Source organism: Ammospiza nelsoni, chromosome 28, assembly GCF_027579445.1.
Source record: "Ammospiza nelsoni isolate bAmmNel1 chromosome 28, bAmmNel1.pri, whole genome shotgun sequence".
Lineage (NCBI taxonomy): Eukaryota > Metazoa > Chordata > Aves > Passeriformes > Passerellidae > Ammospiza > Ammospiza nelsoni.
In genome coordinates this window covers 3,462,740-3,488,236 of record NC_080660.1, presented here as the reverse complement: position 1 = coordinate 3,488,236, position 25,497 = coordinate 3,462,740, and the positions used below count along the sequence as shown (strand labels likewise).

The following is a 25,497-nucleotide window of genomic DNA, read 5'->3' as shown; positions in this document are numbered from 1 at the left end:
CATGGCTGCTGGCTGCTGGAGCTTTACTCTGTGGGTTTGTGGAGGATGAAGACTGTTGTCATCTTGTTGTCAAAGTTCCATACCCTCTTGGTGATTTCTCATGGGCATCTCCTCACAGCACTGGTTCCTTCTTCATAGCACCACCAACAAACTCCAGCTCCATTCTCAACCTGCTAACCCACTCTTTTATAGCACTCATCCTCACTGGACACAGCTGTGGCCTGTTAAGGGCAGGCCTGTTCCTAATTTTGGTAATCAGTACAGCTGCAACTCCTCAGGGGTGAGAATACCTTCTGCACTATCTTCATTTTCTTACATTCTGTGTCCCTCCCAGAAGATTGGTGTCCATGCCCATCCCTTGGGGTGGGACCAGGCACAGGAAAGGAGCACTTCCCAGGGCAGGAGTGCAAAAGCAGAGCTGTGAGTTCCTCAGGGAGCAGAACTGATGAGTTCCTCAGGGAGCAGAACTGATGAGTTCTCAGTCAGTTTGGAGCCCACTGAGTTGGGTGGAAGTGTTAATCTGCTGGAGGGCTCTGCAGAGGGCTCTGCAGAGCCTGGATCCAGTAGTGTGACACTCAACAAAGTGCCAGGTACTGTCTTTGGGTCACCACAGCCTGCTGCAGCGCTCCAGGCTTAGGGAAAAGTGGCTGCAGAGCTGGAAAACAACCTGGGAGTGCTGGTTGGCAGCAGCTGCACATAAACTGGTGTGTGCCCAGCCAAGGGCACCTGGCTGGTACCAGCCATGGTGTGGCACCGGGACCAGCAGTGCCCGTTCCCTGTGCTGGGCACTGCTGAGGAACCACAAACCCTGGGGTCACTTTTGGGTCCCTCATGACAAGAAAGACCCTGAGGGGCTGGAGTGCATCCAGAGAAAAGAACAGAGCTGGGGAAGGGGCTGGAGCAGCAGGAGCACCTGGGGGGGCTGAGCCTGGAGCAAAGGAGGCTCAGGGGGTCCTTGTGGCTCTGCACAGCTCCTGCCAGGAGGGGACAGCAGGAGGGCTCAGGCTCTGCTCCCAGGGAACAGGAACAGGACAGGAGGAAAGGGCCTCAGGTTGTGCCAGGGGAGGTTTAGATTGGATATTGAGAAAGTTTCTTCACTGGAAGGGGTCCAGCCCTGCCCCATCCAACTTGGCTTTGAACACTTCCAGGGATGGGGTAGTCACAGCTGCTCTGGGCAATCTGTGCCAGGGTCTCATCACTCTCACAAGGAAAAATTTCTTCCCAATATCCCTGTATTGGATTTGCATAGCCTGGTTTTTGGTAGTAGGGGGGCCACAGAGGTGGCTCCTGTGGGAAGCTGCTGGAAGCCTCCACCTTGTCCAGCAGAGTCAATCCCTGCTGGCTCTGAAGATGGACAGGCTGCTGGCCAAGGCTGGGCCGATGAGAGAGGCTGGTAAGGCCTCTGTGATGACATCTTTAAGTATTAAATGCTTTGCAGCAGTTTGGAATTCACCTTGCAGCAGCTTGGGAGGGCTGTGTGCCCGTGGGGAGAATTCACCAGCAGGGCTGCTGCTCACAAGAGCAGGCTCATGCTGGAGAAGTTCCTCACAGGGGGAGGATTCCTCTCCCTGAGCAGCAGCAGAAGAACTTAGGGGATGAACTGACCCAAAACCCCCCATGCCCTGTTTCCCTGCACTGCCAGTGGGAAGGAGGGAGGGGCTGGGGGGAAGAAAGTGTTTTAAGGGCTTATTTCACCTCTCATTATCCTCCTCTAATTCTGTCAGTAATAAATTCACTTTGCAACCTTTATCTGAGCCTGTTTTGCCCTTGAAGAGTTTTCTCCCAGTCCTTATCTCAATTCATTCAACCCTATATATTATTTTTTTTTCTCTCCTCTACCCAGCTGTGGCAAGGGAGGGTGAACCAGTGACTCTTCTGGGTGCCTGGTACTGGGCAGTGTCAAACTATGGCAATCCCATCTAACCCTGCCCTCTGGCAGTGGGAAGCCATTCCCCCTCATCCTGGCACTCCAGGCCCTTGTCCAAAGCTCCTCTCCAGCTTTGCTGGAGCCCCTTCAGGCACAGGAAAGCTGCATTTTGCTGAGCTGGGGAAGGTTTGGAGAGCAGAAGGGACCATCTTGAAAAAAACCCAAATCTTGAGAATCTTGAGCTCAGGGTTTTCCCATGGGGGAATGGGCATGGCTGTGAGGCAGGAAGCTCTCACCTGGTTCAGTGGCCTGGCAGTCCAAGAGGCTGCTGCAAATCTAACAGGAGTGGGGCTGAGGGGCTGCTGTGCTGCCTGGTGTCAACACCAAAACCTGGAGCTGAGGCACCATCAGCTGAGGGACAGTCAGAATGAAGAAAAGGTTTTTTACAGAATTAAAACTTGCCCTTAAACATGATGACTTTGAACACTGCTGTCCTCTATAATGGCACCTCAAGGGTCTCGTGCTCCTCCAGAGGTTGGGCAGTGGGGCTGGCACTGCACCCTCCTCTCTTTGCTCATCACAGTCCCCCTGACACAGAGCTCCAGCTGGATCTGATCTCCCAGTGTGTCCCCATCCTCCTTCCTAGCTGTGAACAATCTCATTTGTAGTAAATGAGATTGTAAAGGCAAACAGGACGTTTTGGAGCCTGATTCCAAGTTTCTCCAAATGCTTCAACTTCCCTGAGTAGTTACTTGGGTGCTCTGAGGATATCCCTATTTGTAGCCATGATATTTTCTGAAAAATCCCTTTGCCAGGATTTTTCTCCTGAGAAGCTGAAAGACCTCAGAAATGAAAGGTAAACAATTATTATCTGCTGCTGTGGAATGCAACAGGTGGATCTGTCATTGGTCTCATGTGGTTGTTTCTAATTAATGGCCAATCACAGTTAGCTGTCTCAGACTGTGGTCAGTCACAAGATTTTATTGTCATTCTTCTATTCCTTTCAAGCCTGCTGATGAAATCCTTTCTTCCCTTCTTTTAGTATAGTTTTAATATAATATATATCATAAAATAATAAATCAGCCTTCTGAAACATGGAGTCAGATCCTCGTCTTTTCCCATGCTGGGATTGCCTGCAAATTTCCACACCTATTCTATTTTGATAAAATGAAAATAAAGAGAGAATTCTTGCACTACAAGAAGGATGTTCACATGTTAGCCCATTTGCTCTTCCTAATTGCACTGTGTTGTAGAACCTGGATTTTTAGGCTAAGTAAGTAAATTATAAACTCAATTATTAATCCCTTATGTTTCCTTTTTCTCCAGGAATATATTTTTCTTTGTAACAGCATCCATCCCATTGGCAGTGGACAGCTCAGTCTTGGGGCAGAAGCAGCTTGCAAATGCAGTGATTTGAAATCTGAAGCTGGCATTTCTCCTCTTGATGGGCTTCTCTCTAAATCCCAGCAGTTAACTCGACTGCAGTGGGCCCCAGAGCTGGGAAAGCCTCTGTCAGGATTGCCTTTGTGAGACTTCTCTGCTGCTCGCTGGTTTTTTTCACTGTGGAGTGTTTGGATTCAGGAATTAGCTGTCAAATGATTTGGACACTTAGAGGATGAAGAATGAGAACACTTCTGCTTCAGTCCCTGCTATTACAGCGTCCTGAGTGGGTCGCTGAGGGTGAGAGAGAGACGGTGAATCTTGTTTCTTGATCAGAAGGCTGGATTTATTGATATATGATATATAATACATTATAACTATACTAAATAGAATAAAGAGAGAAGTTGCAGAGCTGCTGCTAAGCTAAGAATAGAAAGAAAGAATCTATACCAAAGTTGTGTCCAGGGACTCGGTCCCCAGCTTGTTTCTGTGATTGGCCTTTAATCATAAACATGTGCTTGTTTATAACATGAGACCAATCAGGTGCATCCTATTGCATTCCACAGCAGCTGATAACAATTATTTACATTCTCTTCTGAGGCCTCTGCCTTCCAGAAGACGCAGAAATCTGAAAGAAAGGATTTCTGTGAAAAAATGTCTGTGACACCCTGCTTCCAGAAAAGTTTCACAGTGACCATTGTGCCTGTTCCTCACTGAAATCTGGGCTCTGGCAACAGCAACGTGTGTCTGTTACAGAAATCAGCATTGCTGCCACTCTCACTGCTCTGGGACAAAGCCTAATGCAACTTTCAGCTTTCCAAACCAATTTAGGACTGCTTTCACTATTAATCCCCAGAGTAATAATTTTTAAAAATAGAGCAGCATTTCTTAATGAAAACCATGTTACCAAGTTGTTGCTGATGGCTCTTGGGAGCAAACCTCGTGTTTTCTTTCAGGTTTCACCATCTGCACAGGAGACAGGAGGACGCTGGAAGTGAAGCTGTATCTGGTGGCTATGTGAGTTTATGACACTAAAGTGTATTTATCTGATGGGAATATGTGTTTACTTAACAACGAGCAGCTGCCAAATGGAGTGCTATGGGTAATTGTGCTACAGATTTTAGCACTAATAAGGCAATAAGAGAGTAAGAAGGAACTTAACCCTCACTGTGATGTTATCTCAGTCTCTCCCTCACACGCAATTCTATTCCCATATATTCACCAAAAATCCTCTGTGTGACAAACCACCACAGAAATGCAGAATTCTGGGAGTATTTTTGGAAAGTGCACTGGGTTTTCCTTGGAAGGGAACACACTGTCCACTGATTCTGCCATTTCACAGAGCCTGACAGTAACTCACCACTGTAAAACAGAATTGTTTTCTGTCCTGCAGGTAAGAGGCAAAGGTGGTAGTAATTTTCTTCTGTTTTTTTTCTCTAATCCCTCAGGCCTCATAATAACACTCTTGTTCACATCTGTGTGAAAGAAACTGCTCTGTGCTTCAGGTTATGCCATATTCCATAGAGTTCAAACACTCACAGAGTGCTTTGGGCTGGCAGGGACCTTAAAAATCAACCCATCCCACCCCTTTGCCATGGGCAGGGACACTTTCCAATAGACCAGGCTGCTTCAAGTCCCTGAGCACTTCCAAGGATGCAGCAGTGTGACCGTGTTCACAGGGGTTCTTGGGTGAGGGAAGAGATGAGGATCTGAGTCCATGTTTCAGAAGGCTTGATTTATTATTTTATTATATATATTACATTAAAACTATACTAAAAGAATAGAAGAAAAGGTTTCATTAGAAGGCTGGCTAAGAATAGAAAGTAAAGAATGATAACAAAAGTTTCTGTCTTGGACAGAGAGTCCGAGACAGCTGACTGTGATTGGCCATTAATTAGAAACAACCACATGAGACCAATCACAGATGCACCCGTTGCATTCCACAGCAGCAGATAATCATTGTTTACATTTCGTTCCTGAGGCCTCCCAGCTTCTCAGGAGGAAAACTCCTAAGGAAAGGATTTTTCATAAAAGTTGTCTGCGACAGGGCAGTCACAGCTTCTCTGGGCAACCTGTCCCAGGGCCTCACCAGCCTCAGAGGGAAAAATTTCTTCCCAATATCCCACCTAACCCTGCTCCTGGCATTAGGAAGCCAATAAGTGCCTTGTCCTGGCACTCTAGGCACTTGTCCAAAGTCTCTCTCCAGACTTTTGGAGCCCCTTTAGGCCCTGGAAGGGGCTCTGAGGTCTCCCCAGAGCCTTCTCTAAGCTGAGCACCCCCATTCTCCCAGCCTGTGCCCAGAGCAGAGGAGCTCCAGAGCCCTCAGATCATCTCTGTGGCCTCCCCTGGGCTCACTGCAGCAGCTCCTTGTCCTCCCTGTGCTGGGGAGCCCAGAGCTGGAGGCAGCTCTGCAGGTGGGGTCCCACCTGAGCAGAGCAGAGGGGCAGAATCCCCCCTTTACCTGCTGCCCATGCTGGGGGATCAGCTAGGACAGTGCTGGCTTTCTCTCTAAGATTTCCACAGACAATTCCTTTTGCACTTCCTGGAGCTGTGAGCTGACTCTGAGAGGTGCCAGAAATGTGAGCAATCAGACACTTGGATAGAAAGGCCAAGGAAATTGGAATTACAGCAGCAACTCCTGAGCTTTGCCCTGGCAGTGGAGCAGGGGCAGGTCCCTGCTGCACTCCCTCTGTGCCAAGCAGTGCTCTTGAAAATGACTTCCAGACAAAGTTTTCAGGTAAAGGTGTCCTGGGAGCACTCCCCAGCAGTGAATTAGGTGTAGTTTTTGAGCAAGTTGTTCTGTGCCAACTGACCTCAGCACCTGGCAATGTAAATTAAATGTGTTCAGGAACTCTGAGTTTAGTCACACACTCCTGTCTCTAATTTTATACAAAGCAAGACATTATGGAGGCAATGCAGCATGACACAGTGACAGTTTGATTACCAAAAAGAGAAACGGTGCTTTGATACATGTTTTTTTTTAAGCTTAGGTTTTTTAAGTCCTAAGCAATTGATAGAAATCTTCTCTGCTGTATTTCAGGCCTGTTCAGTCTCATATCAAGTGCCTAATTCTGCTGAGGGTGTCCATGTTTCAGCAGGGTACAGTTAATTTTGCCTAGTTCTGTTGCCTGTCATTGGCTAACAGCTCAGAGCAGGAGCTTTCTCCCTTTGCTGGTTTTTTGGGAAGATTGCTCCCTTTTCCCCCAGCTTTAGGGTGGGTCAGTTCAGCTCCCTGTGCCAGCCATCTGTGAACAGGACATGAAGATTTACCTTCCCATCACTCTGTCTCTTGTTGTCCTTGCATTTCCACACCATCCCTTGGAATCTTGTATTGATATAAACTTCAGGTGCAGCAGGCTACAGAGGGCTTCTTGGTGGGAGAACAACTTCCAGAAGGGAAGTTAGTTAAAAACTTTGAGCCAGTAGAGGCATAAATGAGGAACCTGAGCACTGATTGGGTCAAACCAGTCTCATTTTCCTTCAGTCAGTTACTGTCCTTCCCCACTCCTCCCTCCAGAAAACCCCATTTTTTGGGGATAAAGTCACATACCCTTTTCCTTTTTCCAGAGATGCAATGCTCCTGTCCTCAAGTGTTCTTCTCCCCAGCCTATGCTTTTTCTCCCTCTTCCTCTCCCATGTCCTTTGGTTGCTTTTCTCTGGTCCTAGCCCTGTATTCCCAGATTGTTTGTTTGCTGTTCACTCAGCTGGGCAGCTGTCAAGTTCACTGGATTTTTGATCTGTTGACAATGATGTGTAAGAGCAGCCAAGAGAGATGCACTTTCCCCCTCTTCTTTCCCAGACTTTGGTCTTTGATCACCTGGGGTAAATGGTCTTCCTGTGTCTAGGTTGAGAAAATGGAGTTTATTTGGTTTTCCTTAGGCTGTAAGACAAGCCTGAATTTAGTTCATTTAACTTCTGACAGTCCACTGCAAGACATTGCACAATTCTGAAAAGTAATTTGAGATGATCAGCTGTGAGAGTCCCAGAAGTGCTGTCCCAGAAGTGCTGTCCCAGAAGTGTTGCTGGGGGTTTTCTTTGTTATTCTTGGTGGCAGGGATGAAACACACACCAGGCAGAGCAGCCATGCCCACACTGCACCACAGACACCTGGCCTGGTTCCCTGGACACTGCTGCGCACATGTGGCACACACATGTCCCAAATCGTGTCCCCCTTGCCCAGATTCCCCCACAGCCTGTCCCAGGGCCAGCAGGGAGTCACCAGTGACCTCCTCCACCCCTCCATCCCAGCCCATCCCCTCTGCTGGCTGCTGTGAACTGACTCCGAGAGGTCTCAGCAATGTGAGCAATCAGACACTTGGATAGAAAGGCCAAGAAAATTGGAATTACGGCAGCAACTCTTGAGCTTTGCCCTGGCACTGGAGCAGTGGCAGCTCTCACACAAGCCATGGCTCCCTCCACCCCTCCATCCCAGGCCAGCCCCTGCCCTGCTTGGGTGTGAGGCACTTGGATCTCCACAGCCCAGTCTGGGCTTCACCCTTTCACTGCAGGAGACTCCTTCATACCCATCCACATTCCAGGATCATGTCTGGAAAGAAGAGGCTCTGCTTATTGGGGCATAGAGGGTACCCTCCATTAATTTTCCTAACATAAAGAAGAGACTCAGCTTTCTCTGCAAAGCACCTTCTTGTGCTGGCTGTCAGAGGTTAATGCATCCAGTCTACACCTTCCCTCTATTTTCCTTCCTTCTGGCACCTTGGCAGCCGGAGGGGATCAGTAACTGTGAGAGGGGAAGACAAAGCCTTGTTGTAGTGAATCATGATTTTTAAAAAGTTAAAGATTTTAGCTGAGGGTTAGAACCAATTCATATTGTTAGTAAAATGAATCCACAAACATCAGAGGTTTATGTCCAAAAAGGAGACAGAGGAGTCCTGTAACTTTAGTCGAATTAAGGGAGAGGCCATGGGGCATTCCCCTGGGGTCTCTCAAATTTTTGGAGGATGCAGCCTCCTTTTTATCCTAATTTCCCTTTTGTCTTTCTCCATTTCTGAGGTACTTGAGAGGTACAGACTCCCCAATACACCTGATACCAGAGATTCCCCTCTAATGTATAACCCTCCCTTTTAATTTTTAATTCTTGTGGAATTTAGGGGGTTTTCTTCCCCATTGTTTCTTTCATCTTTCAATATCTATAAATTTCATTTATCAGCAAACCTAAAGTTTATCTATAAAACCAAATCTCTTTTTTCATTCACCAATCAGTGGAACCCTTCCCATTGTTTCTTTTATGTCCCAGTGCTGGTTTTATCTACCAGCAGACCCACAGCTTGTTTGTAAAGACAAATCCATATTCCTCTGAATATTGAAGTTAAATACACCAACGATAAGTTAATGATTATTAGATGCTTAAGCCAAAGCTAATTGTTATATTATGAGCTCATTTGTAGAAGAAAGTAGAGCAAGTGAACCATTATAGGAACATATTGGAACAATGCCCAGCACCTTATTAATTAATGATGGATTACTGTGTTAATCCATCATTAAGCAGGGGGCTTTGGATTGTGACACAGGGTCACAGAGACCTGAGGAAGACATTCCTGACTTCATCCCTGGGACCACTGACCCAGTTCTAGACCACTGACCCAATTTGGGTTTGTAGGGAGCTGTTTGCCCGTTTCCCTGCAGTCTGGAAGGAACGAGGCATTTGTCCTTACAAACAAACTGTGATAAAACCAGCACTGAGAGATAAAGAAACAGTGGGAAGGATTCTGCTGATTTGTGAATGGAATGAGAGGGATTTGTCTTTACAAACAAACTGTACGTCTGCTGATAAATAAAATTGGATTATGAGAGATGAAAGAAACAATGGGAAGAACTATAAATTCCATAGGAATCCCACTGATTGATACATGGAAAAGACAAAGAGGTAGGGGGAAGGGGGTTAAATTAAAAGGAGGTTTTAGGTATCAGGAGTATTGGGAAGTCTGTACCTCACAAGTACCTCAAGCAACGGGAAAAGAGAGAAAGAAATGTGGCCGGGAAATCAGGGTAAAAAGGAGGCTGTGTCCTCCAAAAATTTGAGAGACTCCATGGAAAATGTACATGACTTCTCCCTTCATTCGAATAAAGTTACAGGACTCCTCTGTCTCCTTTTTGGACATAAACCTCTGCTGTTTGTGGATTAATTTTCCTCACAGGCCTGACCGCTGGGAGCTCACAACCAGCGCATGTGGCGCTGAACCACCGGGACAGGCTTGGGCGGGACCCTCTGCCCGCAGTGTGTTGCTGTGTGCTGGAATCCCGGTCTGCTCTGGTTTTTATGCATTAAAACTGGGTTTAATTCCTTCTTTATTTCCCGGTTTAATTCTTTCTTTCTTTCTTTGGTGGGGAGGCGGGTTAAGGTTGGGTCCCCTCACGCGGTCCCCTGTGAGTTCCCGCCCCGGCCGAGCCGCCCCACAGCGCCCCCTGCAGGCGCGGGGGAATCATCGCACCCGCCCTGCCCGCCGGGAGCCACCCGCGCCCCTGCCGGCCGTGCCCGGAACTGCAGCGCGGGGGAAACGGCTTCGAGGGAAAAAGATGTCAAAAATAGGTTAGAAAGTGATGGAAAATAGTTAATAATTGTAAAGCATGTACTTTTAGTTTGGTTATCATATTGTAAAAGGGGTTCAAAGGGTAGTTATAAGAAATGCAGTACGCATCTTACTGTATTACACCTAAGTAAAGTGCACCGCACCCTAAGGGAAAGGAGCCAGCCTGGACAGAACTGTAATGGCAAATCAAGCGCCTTAAACCTTCATGCACATGAAGGATCCCAACAAAAAACAATCCAAAGGGAGTAAAAACAGGATAAAAAGGGCATCTGACCCAGGGAAGCTGTGCTGCTCCACCTGGAACATCGAGGATATCGCTGTTCAAGAAGACCCAGTGCTGGCACTGTAGCATCCTTGACAGGAACGCTCCTGCTCCGGCCACAAGCCCCTTGCTTTAGGCCTTTTCTTTTTTATAAGAAATGCTGAAATCACTTAGTACAGAAATGGGGTCCCATTTTTTAACAAAGAGACTTTATGGGGTTTTCTAGTTTTGTTTGGTGGTGCTGCCGTTGTTGTTTGTTATAGATACATATTATAATATTGGCTTTTTGCAAACATTAACACAGATTTTATATGCGTGGTGTTGAAATAACTTTGTAATAAAGTTGTAGTTTTTATTTCTGTTGTTAATTAAGCTTAGACATAGTAGTGAAATAGCTGATATAAAGATGCTTGTGTTAAAATGCCTGCTTGGATGGGATAACATCCAAAGAACACAGGATGGGAGCACCTGCTACAGATTTGCCAACTATCAGCACTCACCACCTGAAGACAGTGTGGACCAAGACCCATAACTAAAGATGATGATAAAAAAGGATTAAAACCACAACCCAGGAATAAGCATACTCTAAAAAGGTGGATCAAAGGAGGAGATATGCTGAACAGTTCTTGGAACATTAAATTAGTTTGGGGAAAAAGTTTACTCTGGATAAGGATCTATGAATATGCAACAGGCTGATGTAAGGGATAAGGTATTTAAGGTGTAAGATAACAGAGTGGTCTTGGCTGAGTGCCAAGATGCACCCTAACATCCTTTGTTCCATGGTCTTTGTCTCCTATTGCCCTTTATTAAACTTTTTAAATTTTCACAGGAGAGCGAACGTGGTCTTCACATTGTTGTTTGCCTAGTTACACATATACATATCAGTAAAGAAGTGTATGTATATATCACTTTCCCCATATCTTTGCCTGAAAGCCCTTTGATTTCAGAGTTAAAATAATTTGGAGAGAAGGGGGTCACATTTTCCATTGCAGAGGAGGTTCCTGCCTTCCTGGGTGGACACCTGGCTTTCAAAGCAAGACACAGCTTCATGGCAGTCCCTCAGCTCCTTGATTCCCATTCTCTGGTTGGGGTGAGCTGTTCCTGTGGTCCAGCATTGCAGGATGGGAGGTGTGACAAGGCAGACACCGGGCAGATCTGGAGCTGGAGTGGCTTTTCCTAGATTGGGTGGATTTTTAACTGCTTTGGGTTAGGACTGACAACTGAGGCTGTCAGAAATGCCACTCCCACGGGTCCATTCATGTCTGCAGAAGGGGCTCAGCACCCATCCTGGGGAGGACTGGCCATCCCTGCCCTGGCCAGTGGCAAAGCTGGTGCCATGTCACCCAACCCAGCTTCCTCCCTCCCATCCAACCCACTGCTTTGAGAACTGGGTGCTGACTCTCCACCAGGAGGAAGAGGAGGGACAAACAGGGTGAGACTAGCTATGCAGGGACCCTGGAGTGGGATGCAGGGTTTGGAGAGGGACAGTCTGGGGGAAACATTTTTTTCCCTCTTGGAAACATAATTTTGAGGCCGGATGATTGCATGCTGTAGGCGAAGCTCTGAGTCATTCTGTGAGAAATTTAACTCACCCTCTGCAAACCAGGCACAAAGCTGCTTGGTAAGGGCTTTATTGGGCAAAGCTGGCTCCAGCAGGAGGGGAAGCAAATTCCACCCATTCCCAGGGAACAGAGCTCAGTGTGTCCTGCTCTTGTTCACCATCCAGCAGGAGTCTCCTGGTGCAGAGGGTCTGCAGCTGGTTCTGTGTGCTCAGCAAAACCTCCCTGTGTCCAGGCAGGGAGAAGGAGCCCAGCAGGATCTGTCAGCTGTCAGGACTCTTGAGGCAGGGCATGAAGGAAGCTCAAACCCATAGGATCCAGGCACTCCATCTCACTCCCTCAGCCCCAGTGGCGGAGTTTAGCTCTGCTCTCCTTGGAGCGGCTCTCGGGCGTTGGCAGTGCCAGGGAGAGGAGGTTCTCAGGCTCCAGCACAAACATGCCATACAGGTTCCAGAGCAGCATGGCCAGGAGTGGCAGGAAGGTCATGCTGAAGCCAAAGGCACGGAAGGAGCGGCCGATGGCGTAGGACATCCAGAAAATCAACCTGGAGAGAGGCAGAGAGTGCGGGCTGAGAGCCAAGGTGATGCTGTGGGGCTGGCACTCAGTGGTTCTGACAGTGATGCTGTGGGGCTGGCACTCAGTGGTTCTGACCAGTGAGGATTTGGGGCTGGCACTCAGTGCTTCTGACCAGTGAGGATTTGGGGCTGGCACTCAGTGCTTCTGACAGTGAGGATTTGGGGCTGGCACTCAGTGGTTCTGACCAGTGAGGATTTGGGGTGATGCTGTGGGGCTGGCACTCAGTGGTTCTGACAGTGAGGATTTGGGGCTGGCACTCAGTGGTTCTGACAGTGAGGGTTTGGGGCTGGCACTCAGTTTCTGACCAGAAATGTGAGGATTTCCCTGCTGTAGGAAGAGGAACCCTTCCTGGCTCTGGTGAGCTGGGTGAGGTGCTGCCAGAGTGGGAGTTTGCTCCAAGGGACGGTGCTGGCACTGACAGAGCCTGGGGTGAAGGAGCCATTTACCTGGAGATGGCGAAGAGCCCTGTGAGCAGTGGGATGAGCTTGAGGAGCTCCTGTGGGAGGTAGGTGGCCAGCACGGCCATGTTGAAGAAGTAGAGGATGAAGAGGTGCACGGACTGGGAGACGTAAGTGCGGTGGATCTCCACCTCCCGCTGGAGCTCTCCAAAGGGCTCCAGGGCAGAGGAGCAGAGGCGGGAGATGCCGCTGACGATCATTCCTGAGGGACAGAGAGAGGTGTTTTGTGGAGACAGCCAAAAACTCCACAACTTTGTGAACGCTGTAAAGCCGGTATGTTTATTACAGCACCGGATGCATGTGGAGATTACTCTCCTTAAAAGACATGAGTACCTCTGGGAACTTCAGGTCCCTTTTTATCCCCCTCTCAAATACATATGCATACAATTTCACAATAGGTTCATACATATTCATTTTTACGAATTTCATGTGACATTTGCTGCTAGTTCTTCTTCATCAGAAAGAATTCCTAGGTCAGGTTGACCTGCTCTCACAGCAGTCTCTCTGTCTATCCCCCTCTGTCTCCTCCCCTTTATCTCTGTCCTTCACTGAATCAGTTTCCCTGAGCCTAGGCTTTACAGTCAAGCTACATAGCTATGTTTTCTAACCACAGACTCAAAGATGTACATTTCACCTAAATCAAAATAGATTTCTACTCTGGAGAATTTCTACTCTGTCTCACAGGGGCTCAGGGTGTGCCCAGAGGAGCCACGGTGGACTTTGGGGAGCACCAGGACAGGAGAAAAGCTCCATCTGCTGCTCCTGGTGGGAGTATCAGACCCACAAAGAGCTCAGCCCCAGGGCTCATGAAGCCTAGACCAGGAGCAAAGTGCTCACACCCCAGCCCATGGCTCACCCAGCACGATGGGGAAGGTGGCAAAGGTGGCACAGCGCAGCGTGTAGACCAGGCGGGCGCTGACGGTGGGCAGCAGCGGGGCATCGAAGGGCAGGAAGATGTAGGCTCCATAGATGAGGCAAGGGCAGATGAGCAGGGCCCCTGCCACCGATGCCACAGCCTTGAGGTTATCAGTGCCACAGTCCCTGGCACACGGGCACTGCGAGCCCTCAGCCAGGGGCTTGGCCATGCGCCCCTCAAAGCCCGGTGGGTTCCTGTAGCGTGAGGGGCCGAGGGGGAGGAAGACCTGCTTGTGGTGAAGGCTGCTGGCTCTGTCACTGGGGGGGACACTGGGGGGAACATCCCCCCTGCTCTCCTCCCGGGGCCATGGGGTCGGGTGCTGCTTCTGCTTGAAGGGGCTCTGCTCGATGCACTGCGGGTCAATGGGCACAAAAACGTGGGATGCCATCACGGGCAGCTGGGGAACTTCCTCATCTTCGGCCTCAACTGTGGGGCAGGTGGGAACAGCTTCCTCTGGGTCTTCATGGCCTCCCTCAGGACTCGAGCGCTTCTTTGTCTCCATGAGCTCCGGCTGGCCCCGGGCATTGTGCTGACTCTGGTCCCACGGCAGGGTGGCATCAGGGTCCCCCAGGTGCTCATCTGGGGCTGGTGGCACCTTGTCCAGGGCCACCTTCCCCAGGTCCAGCAGAGCCACCTCCTCAGGGGGCAGGACAGGGTCTGCAGCAGCCATGAGAGTGTTCAGTTCCACACTGCCAGGGATGCAGCTGGGGGCTGGTAACACTGCTGCCTGCACTTGGGGTGCTCAGAGGGGACAAAGTTCCTGTCCTTTCTGCTTTCACCCTGGAGAAAGGAGACAGATCAATTCACATCAGAAATGAGAGGTGTGGGGGCACGTGCACAGCCCCAGTTACAAAGTGGGAGCAAACTGGCACTCCTGGAGCCCCCACCACCCTCCTGTCCTTGCACTAGGAGGGGAAAGCAGTGCCTGGTGTCCCCTGGCAGCGGGGTCGGGTTCTGTCCTGGGAGGGGTGAAGCCTGGAGGTGCAGGTCTGGCTGGGAATTAATTCCCCTGCTGAACAAACACTCTGGGAGTTCTGGCTGGGCACAGCCCACATGATACAGCTGGCTCCTCAGTGGCTCTGTCCTGGGCCAGGACCAGCCAAGCCCTGGGGAGAGGTGACCTGGCTGCTTCCCAAAACCGTGGGGACAGCCAGCATGAGCCAGGTTTGCTGCCTCTTGTAGCTGAGAATGATGCGGGGTGGGCAAAAGGGGCTGCTGAGTGCCCTTCCATGGGTGCAGGAGGCACAGGCAGAGCTCCCATGTTGTTGTTACCCTTTAGAGAACCCTGTCTCTTGCCTCATCCCGAGTGTCCTGCCTGTCAGAGCAAACTTACCTTAGCAGAATTACAATTGAGAAAAACGAAGTAGATTCTCTCTTTCCTCAACAATTTAAAGTTTGTCCAGAAGTTTGACAAGGAGAACACTTGAACAAAACATCTGTTTGAGTGTGCTCAAGTCTGAACTGAAGGGATTTTTTTTCTAGAATTGCTGGAGATAGGGCTAACCAGCCCTAACTAAATAAATACTCTGACAAAAGCTGGCAGCCATATGAATTAGATACAACTCTCACTGCAGTACATTTCCAGTGGAGGGCTGAGACTTTTTCCTCAATGAACTGCCAATAATCCATAAGCAGATTTTAAACGATCTATATGGGAAAAGATTGGAGCAAAACCAAAGCACTTTCATCCCTGCACCCTCAGGAGCCCACAGGCGTGGGGAAACTGAGGCACGGAGCTTCCTCCGAGCTCCACACACGGAAGCAGGGCTGAAACAGCTTCTTAGGCCGCCCACACCTCCAGCACCCCATCCCGGACCCCAGCCCCAATCGCAGCCCCCAGCCCCTCCCCGGCTGCAGCACTCACTCAGGCACGGGTGTGGGGCCATGGGGGATTCCAGCTCCATGGATTCCCAGCTCTGCAGGAGACCCTGCGCGATTCCAGCGCTCTCCCGGCCGCCTCTGCCCCTCAAACCTGCCCGACCGGCTCGGGTGGGGCGGGCTGAGGGGCGGGAGCTCCGCCCGGCCCAGCCCGGCCCGGCCCCGCGGGGATCCGTGGAGGGCGCGGGGCAAGCCCGGGACCCCCGGGCCGTGTCCGGGCCGTTCCGGGTGTGAAAACGCCAATCGCTTGTTTTTAAAATTTTAAAGGTAATAAAATGGTTATAAAAATAGTAATACAATTCGAGTAATAATAAGTTGGATAATTTGAATTAGGACAATATGAGACAATAGAAACAAAGAGTTATGGATGTCCGGGTGCCTTTTTCTGGGCAAAATACGCCTGAAAAGGGACTCACGTTAATAGAGGATTAATCCTTAAGAACAATAGCCTGATGCATATTCATACACTTCATACATGATGCATAAATTCCATTCAAATACAGGATTCTGTCTGGTCATCATCAACTTCTTCCTCTGAATCCTGACAGTGCATTCGAGGCAGGAAGAAGTTCGTTTCTTCTGATAAGAAAGCAATAAATTCTTTTTCTCTGAAAGATTGAGGTGTCCTGTGGCTGCTATCTCACTGCAAGTCCTTTCTTTAAAAAAAGTATCCTACATAGCATCGTTTGTATTTTAACATTTTTTATAACCTAAAACTCTATTTAACACACTACTTAATTAATACAGCATTACTTTCTAACACAACACATATAATATTCATTTTAATATTTGCAAAAAGCCAATCATAAAATACGCATCTTCACACGGGTGTGCCAAGTTAAAGAGCTCTCTAAACTCTCACACAGTTTAAAAAGGAGACAGGCAAGTCAGCCCTTGTTTATACTGCATGTGCAAGGTGGAGTTTTCCACAAATCAAGCGCACCAAGGGTAACACGAAGTTACATCTTTTAAACGGTAAAATTTACATTAACCCGTCTAATACACATCCCCGCCCACCTAAAGAATATTTATGTAGCGTCACCTAACACAATGCTGGAAATACCAAGTATTTTTATTTTATTGAGTGTGAAAAACGCCAATCACTTGTTTTTTAAAAAATTAAAAGTTAAATAGTAATAAAATGGTTATAAAAATAGTAATACAATTAGAGTAATAAATAATACGAAGTATTTTTATTTTATCGAGCAACTTTTATTACAGAAATTAGAAAAAGTTCCGTGCCGGCATAGTTATGTTTACAAAAGGTGAGAAGGTTCAGCTTGAAGACACCACTGGGGAGAATCCGACGGGTGCCTGGCGGTCCCCGGGGACCCTCGGCAGAGCGGATCCAGAGCAGGGAGGAATTTCTGCGCCGCTCCCCCGGCTCCCGGCCCCACATCACGGGGAGGGCTCTGCTCGAGCCCTCAACCGGGACAAGGGGACCCCGGCCCGCCCTGGCGCTCAGCCGGGCCGTGAGGCGGCGGCCGCCATGTTGCCAGCACTAAGTGCGGGCGGCTCAGCTCTCGCGAGACGAGCTCGCCCCCACCACCGCCCCGCCCGCCCGGCGCGGCGCCGCCGCCGCCGCGGGAAATCTCGCGAGAGCATCGAGGGCCAGGGGGCAGCCATGGCGGCCGAGCGGGCCCGGGGGCGGCGGCGGCGGCGGCGCGGGCGGTGCTGAGGGGCCGCGGGGCCGGGCCGGGCCCGCCGCGGGCGCCATGAGCCAGGGTGGCGGGGCCGCCGGCGAGAGCGGCGAGCCGGAGGCCAAGGTGCTGCACACCAAGCGGCTGTACCGGTGAGCAGAGGGGCCGGAGGGGATGGAGGGGCCGGGATAGGGGAGGGAGCGGGTGCCGGGCGGCTCCAGATGAGGGTGGGGAGAATCAGTCCTGAGGGGTCGGGGGTTACTCAAGGAACGGGGAAGGATTTGGGGAGGGAGGGTAACAGGGGGTGCACGAGGAGAGCAGAGGGAGAATGGGGCTGGGGGTGACGGGAGGGAATTGGGGCGGGGAGGTTGGGCCAGGCTGGGGAGGACCGGGGTGAAGGAGTTGGTGAGAGACAGGGAGGATAAAGGAAAGGAGATGGGGGAGTTGTCAGTGAAGATGGAAGGAAAGGAAATGGGGGAGTTGTCAGTGAAGGATTCGGGGGACTGGGGAAGGACATGGTGGAATTGAGGTAACAGCAGGGATGGACGGGGTTGGGGGGCTCTGGAGGAACGACAGCATAGGGGATCGGAGGGATGTTCAGAGACGATGGGGAAAGGAGGTGATGGAAATTAGGGAAGATGGAAGTGAAAGTGTGGGGAGACCCAGGGAAAGGATGCAGTGCAAAGGGAGAGGAGAAGGAGGAGGTTTAGGGAAGACCGGGGAAAAGAGTTGTATGAGATCCAGAGAGGATAAGCAATACATGGAGGGGAAAAGGAGTCTGGTGGCTCCAGGGCAGATAAATCAGACCAAGGGACTGTGGGAGATCCAGGCCAGATGGGGGAATGCAGAGATGGGGGGAGGAGATAGGTGGGAGAGGGGGAAGGGGGTCAGGGGTAAGGGGACACCCAGGGTGATGAGTAGGGACATAAGAGGTGGAAAAAGGAGTTCTGTGGGATTCAGGGAGAATGATGGGGGCTGAGTGGAAAGGCGCTGTTGGGATGCAGTAGGATAAGGGTGAGATGTGGGGTCATCCAGGGAGAGCGGGTTTGGAGAGGGTGTCCCTGGCTTTGGCAGTAGGCAGGGATTGTGTGAGAAGTGCTGCAGAAGAGGATGTGATGAGCAGGAGTGTGAGCTGGGGCTCTCTGCTGCTGTGTGGAGGGCAGCACAGCTCCAGCTGCTGCAGATCTTTCCAGTTCAGCACTCCCTGAGACTCTGGTCCCACATTTCCACACCATCCATTGGAAATGGCATCAGAACAGGACCGGGGCACTCCTGCTGGCCCTGGTGAGCTCAGGCCCCCTCTGCTCTGCTCCTGACCTGTTTTGTGAGGGCAGCCCAGAAATGGTTCCCTTCTGGCTCAGGTTCCCTGTCAGTACAGCAGATCCACAGGAGTTCCAGCAGCAGTTCTCAAAGATGAGCAAAGTGATGGAGACAAGAGATGAATTTTACATGGGGGTCCATTTCTTTGTGTCTTGATGACATTGGCTGTGTCCTTGCACCTCGTGGCACCTCACTGCCCTCCTCTAGAGCAGGGCAGGGTTTTGCCTCCCCAGCAGTAACTGCAGGTGTGGGTGGTGGTTGCTTTGTGCTCGGTGCAAGCACATTGCTGCACTTTGGGGGTTCAGTGGGTTGGGTATTGGTGTGAGGTGAGAAGTGGGGCTCAGTGTGATGGAGGTATGGGCTGCATGGTCCTGCTTGGGCTGAGGAGCTCCGTGTGTGCTGCTGCCACGCTGAGACACCTGCAGTGATCTCCAGCACATCAGCAGAGTGTGGGACAGGCCTGCAGAGGATGTTTGTCCTTCTGCCTGCAAACCAGAACGTGTTTTGTTGGAACCATCCTCGTCGTGGTTCCAGACCTGCTCTGCTTTGTTTTCCTGGTGCTGCTCAGCTCATCTGTCAAGCAGAACCTCACGTTCTGCTGCAGAGAACTGCCTGTGGCCAGAGGAGGGATTGTCATCCTTGCAAGGGAGGGGTTGTTTTCTGTTTCAATTTTTGTAGCAGAATAAGGTGTGTGGTTGCTCGAGAGCGTTTTTACAGCAGAAAAGGAACCACCCTCCTCCTGCAGGGACAGCTCTTCTTTAGTGGGGAGGAAGCATTGTGATTTTAGCACAGGATTTATAGTGCCTGCAGTGGCCACAAATTTCCGTCTGTGTAGCTGACAGTTCTCTGAGCAGTTCCCACCTTAACATTCTCCTGTCAGTTCCTCTGTGTCTCAGCCTGAAGTGGGAGTTTCCTGCCCCCCGTTGTGTGCTGAGCGTGGCCTGAGAGCTCCTGACTGTCACACTGAGTGGCGCCTTTGAGTCACAGATGCGGGAATGCCACAGCTCTAAACGGCGATCCCATGGGATCAGCCTGTGGGAGCTGAGCTCAGCTCTCCAAGGTCCTTGCCTGTCAGAGTGTCCTTGCAGACCCATTGCTGCTCTTAGGGTAAACTTTGATCTTTTCCAAGTCTTCCTGGATTGACAGTTCCCAGGTTTCACCTTGGGATGTGGCAGCTGCATTATCATGGGTGTGCTTTTACAATGCCTGTTGTGGCATAAGGTGAGCAGGTTTATTTTACAGGTTTCTGGGTAACCATTAGCCCGTGGACTCAGTGCTGCTGGTGCTGTGTGGAGCCTGTTCCAGGCACTGTGGTTTGTGGACTGACACATGCCACAGCACAGCTAAATGACTTGCAGGTCTTTTCTCTTAATAATGTCTTACTCCTCACACACTGTGGCTCTTAGTGGTGTCCTAAGTAAAGCAACAGAGGGGACAAATGTCCCTGCTGTCCTGCTCCATCCCAGACTGTTCATCACATGGAGGAGAAGGGACAGATCAGTGTCTGTATGGCATTGGCCTGTTTCCACCCTGCTTGGCACCATGGGCTGTGTTTGTTTCCTTTAATAGACTGGCATCTGATGTGCCTCCTTTGTGGCTCTGATGTGCTGTCTGACAGCAATGTTTAAACTCAGCAGGTGGAAAAATGGGTCTTGGAACAGGATTTGTGCTCTTAACTGCTGGGGAAAATTGGGAAAGTTCAACCTGTGGCCTTGGCACAGATGCTAAAGTGCATTTCCAGCAGTGCGTGGTCCATAGCACCTGTGCTGGTGTTTCCCAGCATTTCTGGGGTGAGGCTGGCTCCTGTCCCTTTTGTCCTCACTGAATCCTCTTTCCTCAGCAGCACAGATGTGGGATCCTGGCAGGGCATCCCCAGCTGTCACAGATTCTGCTTTGCTCCTGCCTCCTTCTCTTGCAGCAGCACCAGAGGGGCTGTGTGGATGGGGACAAGGCAACGTTTCAGCCCTTAGGGCTCACAAACCACATCCCAGTGTGTCAGCCTTGCTGCTCTCTGCTCATCAGCTCTCTTTCATTACAAACACTGAAAGAACAGCAGAAATACCAAATGTGTGCATGTCCCCATCCATGGACTGTTGTATAAAATTAGGTTGTATGGCAGATGCCCTCTGGGCCACCTTGAGGGGAAGGTGATATCCTCCTGTCCCTAGAAGGAAACATTTCTGTAGTTGTCATTTGGCAGGGCACTGGGATCATTTCCCACACTGGCTCTCATGGACATGTGCACTTGTTTCAGGCACACACAGCTGAGATTGTTGCTCACAGAATGTTGTTTTACAGCTGCTTTACTGCCTGTGTCAGGAATCACTGATTGTAGTTTATTTGTAGTTCTCTCTGGGAATTAAATGAAGCAGCAATTCCTCTTTCCTCTGGTCACCCTGTGAGAGGAATCCAGTCAGCTCCTGGTGTGTGAAGGGACTTGGAGAGCCACAGGACAGCAGAACCAGGCTGCAGGCAGGAGATGTGCATTGTCTGTGTTTGTGGGCTTCTGTTGTGGGGCAGCTAAACTGGAGGGTTTTTGGATTGTCCCAACCCCAGTATGAGCTTGCAGGGATGCTGCACACTCAGTGCCTGTTACCTGTAAAACAAAATGTATTTTACTTGCTTCTTTCCTTGCTATGAGGGTATGAGGCTGTCAGAGTTTGCAAACACCCTTCAGGCCTTATGAGAAAGAGGGCAGTGAGCAGGAGGGGCTGGATGTCAAGATGTAACAGGATTTTTTGTGTGATTATTACTATCTCCTTGGTTTTCTTCATCATTATTCAGTAAGAAGTTGGTTCAAGTCTATGGTGTTCTCCCAAGGCATTGCATGAGATGTTTCTATTCCCCACACTTCCCTTTTCCTGATTCTGTGCTTACTGGAAACAAGTGAGATTTCTCTACCTTCAGTGAGAAGCTTTCTGTGGCAGGAGATGGGACATTTTCTGTGTGAGCTCTGGAATATTCTGGGGCTTTTTTCAGGGAAGTTCCTTTGGGTGTAATGAGTTTGTGAGGAGAGATTTGCCTTGCTGGGAATAGGAAACTGTTGGTTACTTTGCAGTAACATCTTTAGTTTTCAAGGAAGATTTTGAGGAGTCACCATGGGTGGGGTGGATCTGAAGCTGAGGGGGAGAACAAGGACCACTGGGGTGGGTTTGGTGACCTTGGCTACAGGCAGAGCAATGGCAGAGGCTGGAGGTGACCCCTTGTGTAGGAAGGGTTGGCTGTTATTGTTATTGTGCTTTATTGAGCTGTCCCTGAGCTATGGATGAGGTTCAGCACTAATGGTGCTGAAAGTCCTGGGTTTGTTTCACTGCAGTGTTCTGAGCTGTGGTGTGATTTGTTCACAGCTACAAACTTCTGAGTGTTTGAGATTTACACACAGTGTGGGATTCTTCCTCCAGGAGGAGGGTCTTGGGCAATGATTGACCAAAGTACTTTTTTGCATGGCTCAGAGGTTTGGAGGGTGCTTGCTCTGTTTTTTGGGGGAGAAAACCTTGGAACAAATTTCCTCTCTCTGTTACCTGTCACTGAGGGAACTTTAGGGTTTCAACCAGTGAATCCCTGTAACAAAGATGAGGAAGTTTTGGCAAATAAGAGACTTGTGTTGCCTTCTTTTGCAGGCAGATTGGTAAGAAAACAGGAGTTGGTGGAGGTTTGAATCTTACACCATTAAAACTTACCCCATCAAAAACAGTAGTTTTTAGAATTTAATCAATTTTTTAACCACAGAGTTTAAGACATTTAAATGAATCTGAATGTAGGTATAGCAGGTTTAATTGTTGAGGTTGCCAGTGAGTCCAGAGACATTTCTGATTTTGCAGCTGTAGAAATAATTGATGTATTTGATCAGACAGGCAGAGGTAAATGGTGATTAAACCACTGTTCTGCAGAAAAATGCCTATAATTCTGTATTCCATAACCTTCTTCAGAGTGCAAAAAGGAGATCAGTGACTGTGATGTGGTGGTACAGGGCAGTGTGCTGACAGTGGGACTAAATGGGGTTCCTTGCAGCCACCTCTGATCTGCAGTGATCCCAGGTGACCTCTCCTGAAACTTTGGTTCTGTGTTCTCTTGCAGGGCAGTGGTTGAGGCCGTGCACAGGCTGGATCTCATCCTTGGCAATAAGGCAGCTTACCAGGATGTGTTCAAGCCAGAGAACATCAGCTTGAGGAACAAGTAAGTTGGGCAGCATGTTTGTGTTTTGTGTTTGGCTGGGGAAAATCCGTGTGAAGCAACACGTGGAGCTGTTGAATCTGCAGTTTTTATGTTTGTTTGGTTTGTAGTGCATCTGTTGACCTGGGATCCTTCCAGGTTTTGCAAGCAGAGGCTGGGTTTTAGACCTGTACTTGAGCAATGCAATCCATGGCTTTCCTGGATATCATTGATACAAATAAATTGTCTTTGTGTTGGCCAATTCTTTCCTTGTAATAAAAACTGTGGGGCAGAAATCTTACACATGAATAAAATCTTTTATCAGGGGTCAGGGTTGCTGAGCAAGGAGGATTATTCTTACTAATTTTTGAAGCTGTCATTACTGCACTTCAGGAAGTCACTGATGGCCAGCTGAGCCCAGAGGGCACTGCTTTAAGCATGTGGCTTTTCCTGGTGCTCTTGTATGGGAGTGATCCAGGCAGATGGCATAGCTCAGCCCTTGTAATGGATTTGGATTTTCCTCTCTGTGCTTCTGTAGTGGCAGCTGTTTGAGGCTGCAGGACCCACTGACAATGCTCTGCTCTCTGTCCAGGCTGAGAGAGCTGTGTGTGAAGCTGATGTTCCTGCATCCAGTGGATTATGGAAGAAAAGCAGAAGAACTGCTCTGGAGAAAGGTTTACTATGAAGTTATCCAGCTCATTAAAACAAATAAAAAGGCAGGTATCTATGGCTCTGGCATGAGAAGGTCTCTGTGCAGTGGAGGCAAAGTTGAAAGCTTCATTTGCTTGGAGAAGCTGTGGTGTGAGCCCGGGGTGGGGATCTGGGCACTGTCACATTCCTGTGGGGCTGCCCTGTGCCTTTGTGTGGCACTGGGCACTTTAGCACTGATGTGCTATTGAGAGTCCTTCCATTGCAGAGGGCATTCCAACAGAATTTGCTTGTTTTTTGTGTTCCCCTCTTCATCAGACAGATCTCTCCAGGTAGAGTGATTGTTTTAAGTGCTTTATCAGTGCTGATTGTTTTTACAGGAGTTGATCACTGGAAGGTCTTCAGTGCTCTGTGATTCCATGAGCTCTCCTGGCTTTCCAGGGGTCTGGGTGCATTTAAGGTGCTCCAACCAGATACTTTGATTTTATTGATTTATTTTTACAAGCATTTCTCCTTGATGTTAACCCTTAGTAAATACTACTAGGGGGAGCACTGTGGAGCAGGAGGAGGTACAAAGAGCTGTGCAAAACCAATGTCTTGCTTCACCCTCAGTTCACCTAAGCCTAAACTGTGCCCAGGGCTGCATTAACGTGTTCCTGTTCCCTCTCCCAGCACATCCACAGCCGCAGCACCCTGGAGTGTGCATACAGGACTCACCTGGTGGCTGGCATAGGATTCTACCAGCACCTCCTGCTCTACATCCAGTCCCACTACCAGCTGGAGCTGCAGTGCTGCATTGACTGGACACACGTGACAGACCCTCTCATAGGTTTGTGCTCAAGGTGTTTGGTTCAGAAATTCACCCCACAGGTGGCTTCCCCTTGCACTAGTCCATCTTTGTTTCAGCATTCAAGGGAAATTTTTTTCCCCCTGATTAGCAAGGTCTCTGTTTAGAACAGACTGTTCTGCTTTCTTTTCCGTGCCACTTTTCTTGTAAATAGTACTAAATTAGGGAAGACAGAGGGGTTTCTAATAGAAAGAAATCAGTGTGAGAAAATTCTTTAGGAAAAGTGTCTGGTGATGGCAGATTTTTATGGAAAACTGAAGAGCATTGCTGGCTGTATAGAATGTTTTTAAAAGATGAGTTAAAGCAGGCAAACAGGGGAATAGGTTCTTGAAATCAACAGATTTCTGTCAGTACATCCTATTCACTAGATGTAAAACTCTTCCTCCTTTTGGTGCCTCTTCTCTCTGTGCTCTCTTCACTGTGTGGCTTCTGAATCTTGGACTGAGAGCACAGGAAGGTGCTGTAGTTCATGTTAGCTGGCCTGTGTGACCTCTGCAGTTCATGTTAGCTGGCCTGTTTGACCTCTGCATGGCCTTGGCTGCAGGGAAATCTGAGGTGTTGTACCTGTTAGAGGAGGAAGAATAAGAGTATTTACAGTCCTGAAACAGCTCTAGACTGCCTGTGCATTCACATCCTAGATTGTCTCGGGTTTGCCCAGGGTTGTACTCAGTGGCCTCAGGGTTCTGTTGTGGGGGTGTCCAGGTGAGAAATGGAGCCTTGGTTTTGTGAGTTGTATTAGCAAAGGTTTAACTGATGTGCTTAAAGTTGGCAGAGCACAGGGCAGCAGCACCTGGCTAAGGGAAGTTAGTGTGTCTTCAACAAAAGGAGGTTTAACTTGCTGGGATCCTGCTCTTAGTTCTGGGAAATGATGGTGTCACTATTGGCTTTAAAATGTTGGTTTAAAAGGCAGATGTTCTTGGCAGGTGTTGCTTTTAGAAATGTATCTCAGGACTGCAGCATTAATAAATCCTCAATATGCACATTCCAGGTGGGTTTATACCCTGAGGGATGATTGATTGCACAGGTGTTTTTATACCCTGAGGGGTGATTGCACAGGTGGGTTTATACCCTGAGGGATGATTGCGCAGGTGGGTTTATATCCTGAGGGGTGATTGATTGCACAGGTGGGTTTGTACCCTGAGGGATGATTGCACAGGTGGGTTTGTACCCTGAGGGATGATTGATTGCACAGGTGGGTTTATACCCTGAGGGGTGATTGATTGCACAGGTGGGTTTATACCCTGAGGGGTGATTGATTGCACAGGTGGGTTTATACCCTGAGGGGTGATTGCACAGGTGGGTTTATACCCTGAGGGATGATTGATTGCACAGGTGGGTTTATACCCTGAGGGGTGATTGCACAGGTGGGTTTATACCCTGAGGGATGATTGATTGCACAGGTGGGTTTATATCCTGAGGGGTGATTGCATTGGTGGATTTGTACCC

General features: G+C 49.4%; 2 protein-coding genes across 3 annotated transcripts in view; one reads left to right on the top strand and one right to left on the bottom strand.

Moving 5' to 3' along the window:
• Positions 1-11,672: 11,672 nt before the first annotated feature.
• On the bottom strand, positions 11,673-15,524 carry TMEM79 (transmembrane protein 79). 2 transcript variants are annotated; one of them, XM_059490445.1, is made up of 5 exons: positions 15,431-15,524; positions 15,127-15,213; positions 13,507-14,346; positions 12,639-12,852; positions 11,673-12,160 (listed from the first exon to the last, which is right to left on the bottom strand). In XM_059490445.1, the coding sequence occupies exons 3-5, from the start codon at positions 14,234-14,236 to the stop codon at positions 11,956-11,958; spliced, it is 1,149 nt and encodes a 382-aa protein (XP_059346428.1). In that variant the 5' UTR covers positions 14,237-14,346; positions 15,127-15,213; positions 15,431-15,524; the 3' UTR covers positions 11,673-11,955. The 2 variants fall into 2 exon arrangements, with proteins under 2 accessions (XP_059346428.1, XP_059346429.1); XM_059490446.1 differs by lacking the exon at positions 15,127-15,213 and having other exon boundaries at positions 15,431-15,516.
• A 1,541-nt stretch (positions 15,525-17,065) lies between these two features.
• SMG5 (SMG5 nonsense mediated mRNA decay factor) overlaps positions 17,066-25,497 on the top strand; it is a 31,407-nt gene continuing 22,975 nt past the window's right edge. Inside the window, exons 1-4 of the mRNA XM_059490203.1 lie at positions 17,066-17,236; positions 22,482-22,580; positions 23,149-23,272; positions 23,877-24,033. Coding sequence (XP_059346186.1) covers positions 17,160-17,236; positions 22,482-22,580; positions 23,149-23,272; positions 23,877-24,033 — 457 coding nt within the window. The 5' untranslated portion in view covers positions 17,066-17,159. The remainder of the gene's footprint in view (positions 17,237-22,481; positions 22,581-23,148; positions 23,273-23,876; positions 24,034-25,497) is intronic.

Coding starts and splice junctions, on each gene's coding strand:
- TMEM79 (XM_059490445.1), bottom strand. CDS start 14,236: ATGGCTGCTGCAGACCCTGTCCTGCCCCCTGAGGAGGTGGCTCTGCTG. Junction 12,853..13,506: donor CACCTTCCCCATCGTGCTGG/GTGAGCCATGGG, acceptor TCTGTCCCTCAG/GAATGATCGTCAGCGGCATC. Junction 12,161..12,638: donor GGGCTCTTCGCCATCTCCAG/GTAAATGGCTCC, acceptor GCCTCTCTCCAG/GTTGATTTTCTGGATGTCCT.